At 42.3% G+C, this 18,948-nt stretch overlaps 1 protein-coding gene across 1 annotated transcript in view; it reads left to right on the top strand.

The window, feature by feature from the left end:
* The first annotated feature begins 10,995 nt into the window (after nucleotides 1–10,995).
* The window catches only part of galnt3 (UDP-N-acetyl-alpha-D-galactosamine:polypeptide N-acetylgalactosaminyltransferase 3 (GalNAc-T3)), a 45,001-nt gene continuing 37,048 nt past the window's right edge, over nucleotides 10,996–18,948 (top strand). The window contains exons 1-2 of the mRNA XM_063050146.1: nucleotides 10,996–11,294; nucleotides 16,952–17,509. Of these exons, the coding sequence (XP_062906216.1) occupies nucleotides 17,013–17,509 (497 nt within the window). The 5' untranslated portion in view covers nucleotides 10,996–11,294; nucleotides 16,952–17,012. The remainder of the gene's footprint in view (nucleotides 11,295–16,951; nucleotides 17,510–18,948) is intronic.

The raw sequence follows: 18,948 nt of genomic DNA on the forward strand, positions 1-18,948 counted from the left end.
CATGTGGATAGGGTGGTGAAGAAAGCTTTTGGTATGCTGGCCTTTATAAATCAGAGCATTGAGTATAGGAGTTGGGATGTAATGCTGAAATTGTGCAAGGTATTGGTGAGGCCAAATTTGGAGTATTGTGTACAGTTTTGGTCACTGAATTATAGGAAAGATGTCAACAAAATAGAGTACAGAGAAGATTTACTAGAATGTTACCTGGGTTTCATCACCTAAGTTACAGAGAAAAGTTGAACAAGTTGGGTCTTTATTCTTTGGAGCGTAGAAAGTTGAGGGAGGACTTGATAGAGGTGTTCAAAATTATGAGGGGGATAGATAGAGTTGACGTGGATAGGCTTTTTCCATTGAGAGTTGGGGAGATTCAAACAAGAGGTCATGAGTTGAGATTTAAAGGACAAAAATTTAGGGGTAACATGAGGGGGAACTTCTCTACTCAGAGAGCGGAAGCTGTGTGGAACGAGCTTCCAGCAGAAGTGGTTGAGGCAAGTTCGATGTCATTTAAAGTTAAATTGGATAGATATATGGACAGGAAAGGAATGGAGGGTTATAGGCTGAGTGCAGGTCGGTGGGACTAGGTGAGAGTAAGAGTTCGGCATGGACTAGAAGGGCCGAGATGGCCTGTTTCCATGCTGTAATTGTTATATGGTTATAAAATGTCGCTGTCCCTATATTTTGAATTAATTCCTATTTTCAGGCCTAATCCTTTCTACACAATAGTTTTTGCAAAATTTGTAGTGATAAGTAGTTCTAACCAGATTTTTTACGCAAATACTATTACAATTTATAACATTTGAACAAAAGATATTGTAATCATTCAGCAGATTAGCTTGCACCTATGGAGGGAGAAACATAAGACCATAAAGCATAGGAGCAGAATTAGGTCATCTGGCCAATCGAGTCTGTTCCGCCATTCAATCGTGGCTGATCCTTTTTTTCTCCTCCTCAATCCCAGTTCTCGGCCTTCTCCCCATAACTCTTGATGCCATGTCCAATCAAGAACCTATCAATTTCTGACTTAAATACACCCAATGACAGCCTCCACAGTTGCATTTGGAATTTGTTTACCCTTTGGCTAAAGGAATTTCTCCGCATCTCTGTTTTGAAAGGCGCCCCTCTATCCTAAGGCTGTGCCATCTTGTCCTAGACTCTCCCACCTTGGGAACATCCTTTCCACATCTACTTTGTCTAGGCCTTTCAATGTTCGAAAGGTTTCAATGAGATCGCCCCTCATCCTTCTGAATTCCAGCGAGTACAGACTCAGAGCCGTCAAATGTTCCTAATATGACAACACTTTCATTCCTGGAATCATCCTTGTGAACCCCCCCCCCCCCACCTTTTGTCAGCACATCTTTTCTAAGATGAGGGGCCCAAAATTGTTCACAATACTCAAGGTGAGGCCTCACCAGTGCCTTATAAAGCCTCAGCATCACATCCTTGCTCTTGTATTCTAGACCTCTTGAAATGAATGCTAACATGGCATTTGCCTTCCTCACCACCAACTCAACCTACAAGTTAACCTTCAGTGTGTTCTGCACAAGGACTCCCAAGTCCCTCTGCATCTCAGATTCCTGGATTTTCTCCCCATTTAGAAAATAGTCCACACATTTATTTCAACCACCAAAGTGCATGACCATGCATTTTCCAACATCGTATTTCATTTGCCACTTTCTTGCCCATTCTCCTAATCTGTCTAAGTCCTTCTGCAGCCTACCTGTTTCCTCAACACTACCTGCCCCTCCACCAATCTTCGTATCATCTGCAAAATTGGCAACAAAGCCATCTATTCCATCATCTAAATCATTTATATGCAGTATAAAAAGAAGTGGTCCCAACACCAACCCCTGCAGAACACCACTAGTCACTGGCAGCCAACCAGAAAAGGATCCTTTTATTTCCAATACAAGCAACTTCAGTATTTTTCCTTAGCAATACAATTTAATCCACATGTCAAAATCCAGTGAATTTAAAATAATCCAAAAAATAAACACACATTCTTGGATGGGAAATAGTATTGCGAAAAAGTTTCAACTTTATTTGGGTTAATTATTATTATTCCCACACTTGAGCTGCTGAAACTAAATTTACAGCCTTCCCCTTTCCATTTCTAATTTAGACAGACCTCTGATATTTAATAGTGAGCATCCTGGATCCTGTTTGGTTAATCTTCAACCATTTTGCCTTGTGACTCCTACTATACATTGATCAAAGTACATGCCTGGCAGTTCATTCAATTATCCCTTAAAATTTTGAGCTGTTTCATAGGAGATGGTAGCAAGTCCTCCTGCTTCTTTCCCCCCTAGATATTATGCTTCATCTTACTACTGTGTCTCTGTTTCTTTTTAATCCCACTATAACCCATCATAGTTCCTTCAGGTTGTCATAGTTGGGGGTGGTAGTGGGAAAAAGCTCCCACTATCTATTAATGCTCCCAATGGTGTGTGCTTCAAATAGCCTCTGACAGCCAAGTCCAGTCCCTGGCCTTCACGTGAGGCTTAGCTACCAAGCCTGGCAGAACCGTTCCTACTGACAGGAGAAGGGGCAAAGGGGCACCATTAAACCATCGCTTTGGGCAGATTTTGGCACGGCTAACAGCATGCTCTCCATATTTTACTGTCCTAGCTTGTCTAGTGCAATACTCCAACCAGCAAAACGCCTCAGAGATTCTACTGGCCCTTCTTAGAAGATGTGACGAGCCGTCAGAATTGCTATATTACTTGGTACCCTTCAACTCTACGTCATAAGAGTGGGCTCCTAGGAATAGTTGTAGGTAGCAACCATCACCGGAATGATGCTTCCTGAGATTGCAAATGGACACAAGGGGCTGGTGATCTGACACTAGTGTGAAATTTTGTCCGTAAGATAGTGGTGGAACTTCTTTATTCCCCATATTGGACAAAGGGCCTCTTGGTCAATCTGGGCGTAGTTGCGTTCTGCACTTGTCAGTGATCTTGAAGCAAATGCAATCGGGTGTTCAGATCCATCTTTCATAATCTGTGACAAAACGGCTCAATGCCTTAAGGCAACATATCGCACGCCAGTCTGATGTGGAGAGATGGGTCATAATGGGTGAGCTTAATGGATGTTATTAGTCTCTTTGTTTCCTTGAATGCTCTTTCACATCTTTCTGACCATTCCCACTTTGCTCCTGTCTGTAACAGTACATTCAATGGGTGCAGCACTGTAGCAATGTTTGGGAGAAAAAGGTGGTAGTAGTTTACAAGGCCCAAATATGACCTGAGTTGTGAAATATTTTCTGGTTTGGGTGCCTGTAGTACTGCTTCAGTCTTCTCGTGACTTATGTAAGCCCTGCTGTCAATGACATGAAATTCATGAAATTTCATTCTTGAAAAACTCACATCTCTCTCTCTTCGTCTGCAGACCATACTCACTCAGCCTGGTAAGCCAAGTTCTGGAGGTGCTCTTCAGTATTTTTGCCAGATAGAATGATGTCATCAAGGTAACATTGTGTTCCTAGGATATCTTGGAGCACTTGGTCCATTGCCCTTTGCCAGATTGCTGGAACTGATGAGACTCCAAAGACAAAATAATTATCCTGGAATAGTCCCTTCTGGCTGTTGATTGTGAGGAACTTCCTGCTTGACTCTTCAATCTCCATTTGCAGAGAGGCTTGTGACAAGTCAATCTTTGACAACCTTCCCCGCCTGCCAAAAATGCAAAAATATTTTCTATTCGTGGCAGGGGATACTGCACAGTACACAGCACTGGGCTGATGCTTACTTTGAAATCCCCACATATGCAAACGGCTCTTGCCTACTTTTCTTGATCACCGGAACAATGGGTATAATCCAATCACACCACTCAAACTTGGAGAGAGTTCCAGACGCCTCCAAGTTCTGAAGTTTAGCATCCACTTTAGGATATGGTGCATAAGGCATTGGACACGCTTTATGGAATCCTGGTGTTGCTGTTTCATCCAGGTCAATTCTGGCCTTCAGGCCTTTGTTTTTACCAATCCCCTTCTCAAACACCTTCTCATTAGCATTAACCAGCTGTGCCAGTCTCTGGTTGGTGCTATCATTTGGGCTGCCGTTGCCCATTGATGCCACACTGAGAGCTTTGACTGCGTGCCAGTCTAGTTGGATTTTTCTCAACCATTCATGTCCGAGAAGCACTAGCCCTCCACTTTCTAACACATAAAGTCTAAATGCTGAGAGTGGCCTCCACATGTAACATTTATTTCCAGTTTGCCTTTGGGAGACACCTTCTCGCTTGTGTAAGTTTTTAACAACACTGAGGTCTTCTTTAATGGTATCTTAGAAAACAGTCTGCTGTAGTCAGTCTCTGCAATTATGGACAAAGCTGACCCTGTGTCCAGCTCTATTTTAAGTTTTAAAACAGACACATCTATTGTTATCCAGACGATTTTGTGATCTGCTTCAGTTATACTAATCAGTTCTTGGCATGACAGTTCACTTTTGTCAGACTGTATGTTGTCTGATTCTGTTTTATATTTGGTAACCTTATGCATTTGCTTAGCTTTGTGTTTGAGACTTTTCACTTGGTTGTGCCTTTTTGTCTGACTTACACATTCTTTCCCTGTGACCTTGTCTGTGACACCTTCAGCAGACTTTCTCTTTAAACTAATAGTCATTTGCATCATGGGAGGATTTGCCACATCGATAACATGTTTGGCTTTTTGCACCATTCCGGGTCATTTTGTGCATTTCACATTCTAACCTCCCTTTCTGCAGTTCTGCTGCATCCTTTGCTGCAGTCTCTAACGATATTGCAATGGTCAATGCCCATTCTAAGGTTGGGTCTCTTTCTGACATTAGCTTCTTTTGAGTGCTTTGACTATGCATGCCACATACAAATCTGCCCCTCAATGCCTCAGAAAGTCCATCTCTAAAGTCGCAGTACTGGAAATATTTGTGCAGTTCTGCAATGTATTCAGAAATGCTTTAATCTTTTTACTGGTTCCTTTTGTAAAATCTAAATCTCGCAGCTATTACCAGAGATTAAGTGCTATTGTAATATTGTAACAATTTCGTCTCACTTGCTGGCTTTTTAGGGGTTACTAGATTGCGTAAGAGACTGTACGTTCTTGGGCCCATTAGGCTAAGAAGAGCAGGGGCATTCTTTTCTTCCTCCACATAGTTCACATTACCACAGTTCAACCCTCTCGATAGGCGACTCCCAGCCTTCATTAGCACTATCAAATTCATCAACTTTCCCAGCTGAAGCCATCGCCACATTATTTTCACTTTAAATTCAGCGTGCCTTTCACTGGTACTCACAGGTCCTTCAGTTTTCTTGTGCTGTCTAATTCTCGCTGTTTTGCCCCATAACAGATTGGTGATAATATCTCCTCCTCGCTGATGATCAACACTGGTGCACCTCAGGGGTGTGTGCTTAGCCCACTGCTCTACTCTCTCTATAACCTTGACTGTGGCTAGGTGTTAACCACAGGAAAGTGGAGTTCATGTCCCTCCCTCTTTAGAAAGCAACCAGTAATATGTGTAACCACTGTCTGGTATGGAGGGGCTACTGCACAGGACAGAAAGAAGCTGCAGAAGGTTGTAAATCTAGTCAGCTCCATCTTGGGTACTAACCTACAAAGTACCCAGGACATCTTCAGGGAGCGGTGTCTCAGAAAGGCAGCGTCCATTATTAAGGACCTTCAGCACCCAGGGCATGCCCTTTTCTCACTGTTACCATCAGGTAGGAGATACAGAAGCCTGAAGGCACACACTCACTGATTCAGGAACAGCTTCTTCCCCTCTGCCATCTGATTCCTAAATGGACATTGAACCGGTGAACACTACCTTACTTTTTTAATATATATTATTTCTGTTTCTGCACGATTTTTAATCTAGTCAATATACATATACTGTAGTTTATTTATTTTCTTCTATATTATGTATTGCATTGAACTGCTGCCGCTAAGTTAACAAATTTCATGACACATGCCAATGATAATAAACCTGATTCTGATTCTGATCTGTTGATGCAGTTTGTGATATTTTCTGACATTCAGATCCCATCCTCGTCAGCATCCTATTGTGTCTGAGCACAACTATATACATAATAAATAAAAGCATGGACGTGGGAGATGGCATTAACTGGTGTATTCACATTGCAACGTGCATGCGCAGACAGCAGATCAATATGTAGTGCTACGGCGGGGGGGGGGGGGTGGTCATTGCTCTAAAAGAAATAGATCCATACATTACAGTTTCAGGTTTAGAAAAAGTCAAAGTAAATCCAAGCTTGCTTTCACAAAATTGTTCCTGGACAGTGAGCTTCCTACCGAGCTTCTCTCCTCTGCAGCTCCGTTTTGATCACCCCTCATTTGCCAAAAAGTTAAGATTGCTGATTCACCTGGGCAAAGGCTCCACCCCTGCATGGAGACCCCAGCTCTGTGCACTCTTACCAATACGTTCTTAGCAACAACTATTTTACTGACAAACTTTGACATCAGAATTCCTATCTGCTACTGAACCTGTGCAAATTTATCCTCCAGAATAAACTCAGCTTAATTGCACTGCCAAGTGATTTTAAATATTAAATTGGCACCACATCAGTTTCTTAACACCAGCTTCCGGTTCTTGATGTCAAAACTTTACACGTGGAACATCTGCTGCTGTGTCATATTTTTGTTTCTTAATTGTTGAAATCAAATAAACGGTCTTCAGTCCACATCATTAGCCCTGCCGCTGCTGGTTTCACTGGCCATTCTCCTAAACCAGTCTCGTTCCCAGTTAGGGTTTCATGAGAATCAAAATCAGAATCGTGTTTATTATCAGTGACATATGTTGTGAAAATTATTGCTTTGCAGCAGCGGTACAATGCAATACAAAAATATATGTTACCATTAGCAATATACAGTGGTATGCAAAAGTTTGGGCACCCCTGGTCAAAATTTCTGTTACTGTGAATAGTTAAGCAAGTAAAAGATGAACTGATTTCCAAACGGCATAAAGTTAAAAATGACACAGTTCTTTAATATTTTAAGCAAAAAACTTTTTTATTTCCATTTTTTACAATTTCAAGGTAACAAAAAAAGGAAAAGGGCCCGAAGCAAAAGTTTGGGCATCCTGCATGGTCAGTACTTAGTAACACCCCCTTTGGCAAGTATCACAGCTTGTAAACGCTTTCTGTAGCCAGCTAAGAGTCTTTCAATTCTTGTTTGGGGCATTTTCGCCCATTCTTCCTTGCAAAAGGCTTCTAGTTCTGTGAGATTCTTGGGCCGTCTTGCATGCACTGCTCTTTTGAGGTCTATCCACAGATTTTCGATGATGTTTAGGTCGGGGGACTGTGAGGGCCATGGCAAAACCTTCAGCTTGCGCCTCTTGAGGTAGTCCATTGTGGATTTTGAGGTGTGTTTAGGATCATTATCCTGTTGTAGAAGCCATCCTCTTTTCATCTTCGGCTTTTTTACAGACGGTGTGATGTTTCCTTCCAGAATTTGCTGGTATTTCATTGAATTCATTCTTCCCTCTACCAGTAAATGTTCCCTATGCCACTGGCTGCAATACAAGCCCAAAGTATGATCGATCCACCCCCATGTTTAACAGTTGGAGAGGGGTTCTTTTCATGAAATTCTGCACCCTTTTTTCTCCAAACATACCTTTGCTCATTGCGGCCAAAAAGTTCTATTTTAAATTCATCAGTCCACAGGACTGGTTTCCAAAATGCATCAGGCTTGTTTCGATGTTCCTTTGAACCTTTTGAATAGAACTTATTGGCTGCAATGCATAAAGGTACTTACTACAACCTTGCAGAACTTACGTATTTGCTAGAACTTATGTATTTGCTAGCAAATTGGTTTAGCATTAAATTGGACCAGGTATTCCAGAAATTCATAGTGATACCTATAGCCTCCTCCTTTTACCTTCAACGCCTTCGTTAATTACTCTCCCCTGCAATTTACCTCACCTCAGACCTTCCATTTTTTTCCTCTCTCTGTTTCTGTACCTTAAAGATCACTTACTATTAATTTGCTTACCTATTTTCCCCATTTTATGTAATTATCAGATTATTGTTAGCTCCTATTGCAGCAAACCATCTTGACCTGTCCCAGAGCCCTGCAAATTACTCTCTTTTCATATGATCAGCTTCTGTTTTGAACTTCTGACAAACTCATTTGTGCGCGCTTTGAAAGGGAGAATAAAACTAGAGCTATCAGGATCCCTGCAGTACCCAGTGACCCTGCGATCATTGTCTCGAAAGACCACAATCTGTGCAGATTGGAAATGACATCTCCACCTTGCTGACAATCAGCACTGGTGCCCCTCAGGATTGTGTGCTTTGTACACTACTCTACTCTCTCTACACCCATGACTTCATAGTTAGGCACACAAATGCCATCTATAACTTTGCTGGTGATACTGTACAACTATTGTTCGCAGAATTTCAGATGGTGACAAGAGGGTGTATGGGATTGAGATTTATCAGCTAGATGAGTGGTGTAACATCAGTAAAGCCAAAGAACTGATTGTGGACTTCAGAAAGGGTAAGATGAGGGAACACACACCCGTCCTCATAGAGGGATCAGAAGTGGAAGGAGTGAGCAACTTCAAGTAACTGGGTGTCAATATCTCAGAGGATCTAACCAGGACCCTACATATTGATGCAGCTACAGAGAAGGCATGAGAACGGCTATATTTCCTTAGGAGTTTGAGAGGATTTGGTATGTCACCAAAGATACTAGCAAATTTCTACAGATGAACTATGGAGCGCATTCTAACTGGCTGCATCACCCTCTGGTATGGTGGGGGGAGGGGGATTGCGGTATCCATCATTAAGGACTCCCATTACCTGCCCAAGTCATGCCCTCTTCTCATTGATACCATCAGAACGGAGTTACTGAAGCCTGAAGGCACACATTCAGCGATTCAGGAACAGCTCCTTCCCTCTGCCATCAGATTTCTGAGTGGACAATGGACATTGAACCCATGAACAACTCACTACTTTTATGTGCTCTCAGGATGAGGCTTTTCATTCCAGGACGAGGGAGATGTCCTTTTTTAAAGAAACGGTCTTTCCTTCCTCCACCATCAACTCTGCTGTCAAACCCATCTCCCTCATTTCACGCACATCTGCTCTCACTCCATCCTCCCGCCACCCCACTAGGAATAGGGTTCCCCTGGTCCTCACCTACCACCCCACCAACCTCCGGGTCCAACATATAATTCTCCGTAACTTCTGCCACCTCCAACGGGATCCCACCACTAAGCACATCTTTCCCTCCCCCCTCTCTCTGCATTCCACAGGGATCACTCCCTACGCAACTCCCTTGTCTATTCGTCCCCCTCATCCCTCCCCACTGATCTCCCTCCTGGCTCTTATCCTTGTAAGCGGAACAAGTGCTACATATGCCCTTACACTTCCTCCCTCACCACCATTCAGGGCCCCAGACAGTCCTTCCAGGTGAGGCGACACTTCACCCGTGAGTTGGCTGGGGTGATATACTGTGTCCGGTGCTCCCGATGTGGCCTTCTATATATTGGCGAGACCCGACACAGACTGGGAGGTTGTTTTGCTGAACACCTACGCTCTGTCCGCCAGAGAAAGCAGGATCTCCCAGTGGCCACACATTTTAATTCCAGGTCCCATCCCCATTCTGATATGTCTATCCATGGCCTCCCCCACACTCAGGTTGGAGGAATAACACCTTAAATTCCGTCTGGGTAGCCTCCAACCTGATGGCATGAACATCAACTTCTCTAACTTCCGCTGATGCCCCACCTCCCCCTCGTACCCCATCCGTTATTTATATACACACATTCTTTCTCTCTCTCTCCTTTTTCTCCCTCTGTCCCTCTGAATATACCTCTTGCCCATCCTCTGGGTCCCCCCCCTTGTCTTTCTTCCTGGACCTCCTGTCCCATGATCCTCTCGTATCCCTTTTGCCTATCACCTGTCCAGCTCTTGGCTCCATCCCTCCCCCTCCTGTCTTCTCCTATCATTTTGGATCTCCCCCTCCCCCTCCCCCTTTCAAATCCCTTACTCACTCTTCCTTCAGTTAGTCCTGACGAAGGGTCTCAGCCTGAAACGTCGACTGCACCTCTTCCTAGAGATGCTGCCTGGCCTGCTGCGTTCACCAGCAACTTTGATGTGTGTTGCTTTTTATTGCTATTTTTGCACTACTTATTTAACTATAATATATATATTTACTGTAATTTAGTTTTTTCTCTATTATAATGTACTGCTACCGCAAAGACAACAAACTTCACGCCATATGCTGGTGATAAACCCGATTCTTGTTCTCTATCACGGTCTTTGATGTCTCCCTTCAGAAGCTGCCCAACCTATTTTCTTAAATATTGATATTAGCCACTTTCATGTGGAGCCACTTGTGTGGTGCAAACGCGCGGGTGGGTAACTTCGGGCGCGATTGTGCTGCGTGGCCTGTCTGTCTGTATCTTGTTTTACGGCAGTTGGCATCCAGCTTAATGGTGCATTACCACCACCCTCTGCTCCAGAATGTGCACTAGACATACATTCTAAATCCTTTCACCCAATCGCGCGCGCGTACACACACATATATATATACAAACCTACACTTTACCCTCCCATCTTTGACCATCCTAGTATCCTATTCCTGTTTATTCGTCATATTCTATAAAAAACCCCTGTACCCCTTAAAAACGCTAAAAATACTCGGACTTGTGCTCTCTCACTCATGCCCAGCAACCCTTTTAATGTGAATTCCTGCATCCCCAACTCCCTTAATTTATTTCTCATCATCTCTCTCTGTATCCCATACTTCCTGCAACATAAAACTACATGTTCTACTGACTCCTCTTCCTGACATTCCTCACACAATCCTGTCTGGTGTTTCCCTATCATTTTCAGTGTTTTGTTTAATGCACAGTGCCCCAGCCTTAACCTGGTCCACAGTTTCCTCTCTTCTGTTTGCGCCGCGTGGCCTGAAGGCGCGACCCCTTTAAATCTCCTGCACGGGGACGAGCGAGCGGCACCTGGAGTTCCGGGACTGGGCATGCGCACTCGCACCCGCGCCCACCTGGACGTCCACACCTGTTTCCAACGAGGCGGAAGTTTGTGCCGAAAGTTGGTGAAGCGACCGCTGTCAATGCAGCCGTGGCCGGGGAGCCGCCCTCCGTTACCGGCGAGTTGATGACTTTCGCACGACTGATTCCAGGAGCTCCAATGCCCGGCGTATCTTTGAAGAGCTGCTCCAGAATCCGAGCTGATTCTAAATCCGATTACCCAGAGAGCGAGACTGGACTCGGGATTTCTGTCGTGGTTTACCACTCATCAACCTCAAACTAATGCGGCATCGCCAGAATTCAGCACATTGGGTAAGCTGATTTTTACCACTTTTTTTTAAATAGAAAGAAGTTTTTGTGAGAGAATACACACACACACACACACACGTGTGTACCCTCACAAGACGTGTCCTTACAGTCAAAAGCAGGTCCAACATTCTGTTAATCTGCGTTTGCATCATAGTTAGGATTCGGATGTTAAAAGTGATTAAGTGGACTGTAACTCCACATCAAGGAAGCCATCAAGGCGGTAGCTGGCGCACCTTGGCGTGAAAGAAGTAAAGTAATTGGAATTGAAGGTGAACTCCCATAACTCATTGTTGCTGGAGTCATGATTGTTACTGTGGAGTGGGGGGTTGGGGTTGCAGTTATCCTAGCCCCGGATGTCACAGCAGGAGTTCCTCGTTAAGATGTACTAGGCTTAATTGATTTCCTTCTGTCAAAGTGGACTTGCACATTAAACCGACATTCCAGTTTGCAAAGTTTCAACAAATAATAAAGGAAGAACATCTTTTATAGAATCAACTCCTATAAACGTTATAATGTGTTGTACTCTGATTCACTGGCAGGCTCTAGTGTAATCTAAGACAATTGGCCTGTGGCACAATGCATTAGGATTGTTGCTAATATTGATCAGTGTGTAATCATTAATATTCCCGTTTCACTATGGTTAGTAGGAAATACAGAATTTTTTTTTACAATTTTTGAGAGAATATTTCCTTAAAGCAAATTTGTTTGAAATACAATGTGTACTGCAGACATAATGTTTTTAATGTTTTAATTTAGAGGAAATTAGGAAAGAGATAAATTAATTAAGAGGGTTGGCACAACATTGTGGGCCGAAGGGCCTGTAATGTACTATGTTCTGTGTTCTATGTGATATAGGTTTTGGGTGGGTATCCTGGCAGAATACATTAGACCGTAATAGAGAGGAACAGAATTAGGCCATTTGGTCCATTGACTCTGCCGTGCCATATGAGTAATGCTGATCCATTTTCCATCTCAACACCATTCTATTGACTTATCCCTGTAACCTTTCATGCCCTGACTAAGCAAGAACATATCAAACAATGCCTTAATTTTACACCCAATGACCTGGCCTCCACAACCACCTGTGGTAACATATTTCAGAGATTCACCATCATCTGGATAAATAAATTCCTCCTAATTCGACATCCCTCTATTCTGAGGCTGTGTCCTCTGTTCTTGACTCCACCACATTAACTCCACTCTATCAAGTCCTTTCTATGGTTTTGATAGGTTTCAATGAGATCTCCCCTCATTCTTCTAAATTCCAGTGAAAACAGGTCCAGAGGCATCAAACACTCTTTGTATGATTTCCTTTTCATTTCTGTAATCTTGTGAATATCCTCTGAACCCTCTCTAATACTATTTCTTAGATATGGGGCTCAAAATTTCTCTCAATACTCCAAATGAGGTCTCACCAGTGCCTTGTAAAGTCTTGGCATTACGTCCTTGCCTTTATAGTCTAGTCCTCTCAAAGTGAATGCTAACATTGCACTTGCCTTCCCTCACCACTGCCTCAATTTGAGGAAATCCTGCACAAGGACTCCCAAGTCCTTTTGCAGCTCGTATTTTTGAATTTTCTGCCTGCTTAGTCAATAGTCTATGTTTTTGTTCTTTCTACCAAAGTGCATGATTATATACTTCCGAATACTGTATTCCATCTGTCACTTTGCCCGTTCTCCCTACCTGTCTAAGCCCTTCAGCAGACTTCCTGTTTCCTCGACACTACCTGCCCCACCACCTATCTTTGTATTGACTGCAAGCTTCACCACAAAGCCGTCAATTCTGTCATCCAAATCATTGACATACAACGTAAAATGAAGTGGTCTCAACACCAACCCCTGTGGAACACCACAAGTCACCAGCAGCCAATCAGAAAACGCTCCCTTTACTCCCAATCTTTGCCTCCTGCCAATCATCCCATTTTCTATATATGCTGGTATCTTTCCAATAATACCATGGCACCTTGGTACTATCACGTGTGGCACCTTGTCAAAAGCCTTCTGAAAATCCAAGAACGCAACATGAATTGGTTCTCCTTTGTCTGTCCTGCTTGTTATCTCATCAAAGAATTTCTACACATTTGTCAGGCAAGATTTTCCCTTAAGGAAGCCATGCTGACTAAAACCCATTTTATCATGTTTCTTCCCCCCCCCCCCACAAGTACCCTGAGACCTCATCCTTAACAATCAACTCCGACATCTGACGTCAGACTAACTGGCCTATAATTTCCTTTCTTGTGCCTCCCTCCCTTCTTGAAGGGTTTGGAGTGACATTTGCAATTTTCCAGTCTTCTGGAGCCATTCCAGAATTTAGTGATTCTTGAAAGATCATTACTAATGCCTCCACAATCTCTTCAGAACCCTGGGGTGTACACCATCTGGCCCAGGTGACTTATCCACCTTTCAGCTTCACAAGCACCATCTCCCTAGTATAGTAATAGCAAATGCACTCAATTCTACTCCCTGACACTCTTGAAATTCCAGCATACTGCTAGTGTCTTCCACAGTGAAGACTGATGCAAAATACTTATTTAATTCTTCCACCATTTACTTATCCCCTGTCACTACCTCTCCAGTGTTGTTTTCCAGCAGTCTGATATCTACTCTTGCCTCTTTTTTACTTGTTATATACTGTATTTTAAAAAAAAACTATTGGTATCTTCTTTGATTTTATTGGCAGCTTACCTTCCTATTTCATCTCTTCCCTACTTACGGCTTCATTAGTTGCCTTCTGTTGGTTTTTAAAAGCTTCCCAATGCTCTAACTTCCCACTAATTTTTGTTCTATTATGTACCCTCTTTTGCTTTTATGTTGTTTTTGACTTCCCTTATCAGCCACTGATGCAGCAGCCTGCCTTTAGAATATTACGATGACTTTAGAATGTACGTTTCCTACACCTTCCACATTTCTCCCAGAAACTCCAGTCATTGTTGTTCTGTCGTCATCCCTGCTATGGAATAAATTCCTGAAAATACAATGTCAACTGTATTTAAGCAGTTTGAAGCTTTTTTTTTCTTTTATGTAATGAACAAACTTTGTTTTTGAAACTTTGCATCAACCTGCTATGTCTAGATCATGTGGGTGGTGTGCAGAAATGGGAATGTGTGAACTATTGACTTGTATTGTGTTTGCTCTCTGTTATATTCCTGTTGATTTGTTATGCTTTGTAACTCCAAAACACAAAAACTAATCGAAAGAAAAAGAAGGGAACCTGAGAGATGTTTGTAAATTTCATTTTACTTTTAGTGAGGCATGCACTTATGACGTATAATCATTTAATGATGGTGGTGTAATGATGTATGCCATTCCCATACTTCTGCATGTAACCCATCATGAATGATTCAAATGAACAAAGAATATATCAGACAATGTATTTACAATATTACTCAAATATTAAATACACAACAGAACTAAAAAAAGTATCTTGAAATAGTCATAGTAGTCATACTTTATTGATCCCAGGGGAAATTGGTTTTCGTTACAGTTGCACGATAAATAATAAATAGTAATAAAACCATAAATAGTTAAATAGTAATATGTAAATTATGCCAGGAAATAAGTCCAGGACCAGCCTATTTGCTCAGGATGTCTGACCCTCCAAGGGAGGAGTTGTAAAGTTTGATGGCCACAGGCAGGAATGACAGGAAGGAAGGAAGGAATAATGGAAAAATACAAAATTGAACATCAAAGGATCTTGCACATAGAGCTATCATCTCTGAAGAGCAGTACATACTTGAAATCTGGGCCTTGCTATCTGTTTGCTTGTTGATCTAAAAATCATTTTGCTTGATGTACCCCATTAGATTTTTCTTCCTTCCCTCAGCAAGTGAATATTTTTCCATTCAATTATAGGATGAATGAAAAATTGGGCGGTTGAACCTCTAATTAACTCAGTAATCAAAGTATAGGAGTTCTTGAACTGCAGGCTGTAGTAATCTCTTTTTAATTTTTTTTTGGTCTTAATCAAAGCAATACACAATGAACGAAAACCCGACCTTGCTTTGTTAGGTCTATTTCTGCACTGCTATTTAGGTGTATTATTTCAAGTTAGTTTAAAGGAGTTGTACCTTCTGGAATCTAAAATAATGAATGGCATTGCATTTACATTGGTGTTTCTCAACACTACGATTAATGTGTGAATAGGAGCCCTAGAATAAATAATCGTAAGATTTTAACCTGTGTACACATAGGACATGAGTCATGTTGTTCAAATGTTAACCCAGAAATTCTGTTGTGATACCTGGGAGTGGCTGGGGATAAGTGTATGTTTGCACTTTCCAAGTGCTTACTCTTGTATAATGTACTGACATTGAATCCTTCTTAAATATATGATTTATAGAGGAGCTTTGTCACTGGCACTGTCAAAAAAAATTAGAAATTTTTCGCTTGCAAATAGGGCAACATTGAATGGTGAAGGAGCAATGTAAAACTACTTCCCTTTATATCATCCTGCCACTGTGGTTATCTGTCCTTTAGCTCTGAGTGACCTAGTTTTTGAATGTGCAGCTCTCTGTTTCCCTCATTGCAGATCATGATGGGTTGCTTAAGAGGCTTCGTCATTTTGTCTTGCTGGTGAATTCCCAGCATGTGTAGCTTGTATTTCGATCTTGAGGAATTTTCCAGCATTTGGTAATGTTATTAACTTGTTTAACAATGATTGGACATGCAAAATGCTGGAGGAACTCAGCAGGCCGGGCAGCATCTCAGACATTCCACCCTGCAAAAACTCACTTCACGGAGGTAGCACCATCAATTTGCGGGAGACTCCCAGGAGAGGTGGGATGTCTGCAATAGAGTAGCTACTTAGCAGCTAGCCAGCTAGTTTAAATAACATTAGCTATGCTAATGAACGAATGACACCTGTTAAACTCACCTCAACATGTCTTTTACAGTCTTAACCCACCATGGGCAATAGAAAAGTCACTGTTGCAAACAGTGCAGCGAGCAACACTGTCATTATTTTTCACCCCTATTAGGCAGGGGTACACCTTAGTGTAGTCTGGGGTGACGTACGTTTCATATCTTCTTTTTTTGAAACACTCTTGATCTCGCTCTCTCTCTCTCTCGTGCGCACGCTCTCTTGCTCCTGGTCTCTCTAGCACTTGCTTTCTCGCTCTCGCTCTCTCTCTTGCGCGCGCTCTCTCTCATGCTTGCTCTCACTCTCGTGCGTTTGCTTTCTCGCTCTCTCTCTCTCATGGTCACTCTCACTCGCGCTTGCTTTCTTGCTCTTGCGCTTTCTCTCGCTCTCACGCTAGCTTTCTTGCTCTTGCGCTCGCTCGCTCCTTGCGCGTTCTCTCACGCTTGCTCTGAAAAAATTCAATTTCCGGGACATTGTATATAATTTGCGGGCATCAGGGAGCCACTATTAATATGCGGGAGACTCCCGGAACTTCCGGGAGAAGTGGGATGTCTGGCATGTATGGAAAAGAGTAAACAGTCGATGTTTCAGGCCGAGACCCTTCATCAGTCCTGAAACATCGACTGTTTACTCTTTTCCATAGATGCTGCTTGACCGGCTGAGTTCCTCCAGCACTCTGTATGTTGCTTTGGATTTCCAGCATCTGCAGATTCCGTTGTGTTTGTAACAATGATTTGACTTTTTATTTTTCAGATTTTAAGATTTTAACACTTCATGAGTATTTTTGTGGTCTCTTCCTCCAGGAAGCTGGATATTCATCTGAAATTGGAGGCTACATCTCTGGAGCGGATTTTAAAAATAAAGATGCCTGCCATTCGAAGGCTTTTGAAACGACGTTTCTTGCATTGGAAACTCATTCTCGTAGCCCTTGTGTTTGTTACGTTTTTATTTCTGATGCATAGGGAAGTAGTTGGGAGCACTACACAAGAGCCATGGTTGAAAGAAATGGTTGTGAAAAAAGACAAAATGCTGCACATGATGATGGGAGCAGTGAACAATTTAAAAGATGCAATTCCAAAATTGCAGATAGGAGCCCCTATCAGAGAGCAAGAGTCTTCAGACCTCAAAAAATCCTGTTTGCCTGGATATTATACAGCAGCAGAACTGAAACCCTTCATGGAGCGACCCCCTCAGGATCCCAATGCCCCTGGAGCTGGAGGGAAACCGTATCTCACTGATAACCTGTCTCCAGAGGAACAGAAGGAAAAAGATAAAGGGAATGAGAAACACTGCTTCAATGTTTTTGCAAGTGACCGAATTTCTTTACGTAGAGATCTTGGACCTGACACACGGCCACCTGAGTATGCTTACTTTGTGATTTATATTCAGGGGATTATTTCAGTCTTATTGGTATTAATAACTTAAAACGTAAATGTTATTCTGATTCTAGATTCTACAATAAGGCTGTGAAGGTATGTACATGAAGTGTGAATATAAAAGCATTTTAGACCATAAGAGCAAAATTAGGCCATTTGGCCCATCAAGTCTGCTCTGCCATTTCATCATGGCTGATCCATATCCCTCTCAGCCCCAATCTCCTGCCTTCTCCCGGTATCCCTTCATGGTCTGACTCATCAAGAATCTATTAACCTCCACCTTATACCCAATGACTTGGCCTCCACAACTGCCTGTGGCAACAAATTCCACAGTTTCACCACTCCCTAGATAAAGAAGTTCATCCTCATATCTGTTCTAAATGGACATCCCTCTATTCTGAGATTGTGTCCTCTGGTCTTAGACTCCCCCACCATAGGGAAAATCCTATTGTGGCCTTTCAATATTCAATAGGTTTCAATGAGATCCCCCCTCATTCTTCTGAATTCCAGTGAGTACAGGCCCAGAGCCATCAAACACTCCTCATATGATAAGCCTTTCAATCTTAGAATCACTTTCGTGAACCTCCTTTGAACCCTCTCCAATGACAAAACATCCTTTCTCAGATAAAGGGCCCAAAACTGCTCACAATACTTCAAGTGAGGCCCCTCTAGTGCTTTGTAAAGACTCAACTTTACATCCTCCCTTTTATACTCTGGTCCTTTTGAAATGAATGCTAACATTGCATTTGCCTTCCTCATCGCCGACTCAACCTGCAAATTAACCTTTGGCAATCCTGTACGAATTATTGCAATTGGTACAAATTAAGAAATTTTATTTAATCTAAAATAGAAGAATTCTGAAAGGGATGTGAAAACTAAGACCTATACACGCATTGATCTGTGAAGGGAGGATCAGTGGGGGATCTTGTTTTCAAAGAAGATTATGACATTCTGGACTTGATATCAGGAATACAAAATAAGGTAATCATTATGTTGGACCTCAGTCAAACATTGTGCCTGGTTCTGGGTAGTACATGTGGAGTATGTAAAGAAGGCAGGAGAAGGTATGGAGAAGATTTATTAGGAAATTGGTCAGATTGGAGCCTCTGAGTTTAGAATTCAGTTACGTGGATAGATAAAGTTCTCATGAAGTACAAAAATTTGAAGGTGCGATTTGATACATTCATTATCATGAGGGATCTAGGCAGGGTAGAGAAAGAGTACTCATTGCTGTTGGTGGAAGGCTTTGAGCAGAGTTCAAAGTCACAGTCTGGTATTTGCTGCCTGAAAGTTAATAAAGGCTGATGTATCGCTTTAAGACATAAATACAATATAGAATTTGTTGCACGAAGAATTGTGGAGCTATGTAGGGGTGGGGGGCCAGGTGAATGGGAACCCTAAAAAATAGTTCAGATACTTGAAAA

This window comes from Mobula hypostoma, chromosome 6 (assembly GCF_963921235.1).
Source record: "Mobula hypostoma chromosome 6, sMobHyp1.1, whole genome shotgun sequence".
Taxonomy (NCBI): domain Eukaryota; kingdom Metazoa; phylum Chordata; class Chondrichthyes; order Myliobatiformes; family Myliobatidae; genus Mobula; species Mobula hypostoma.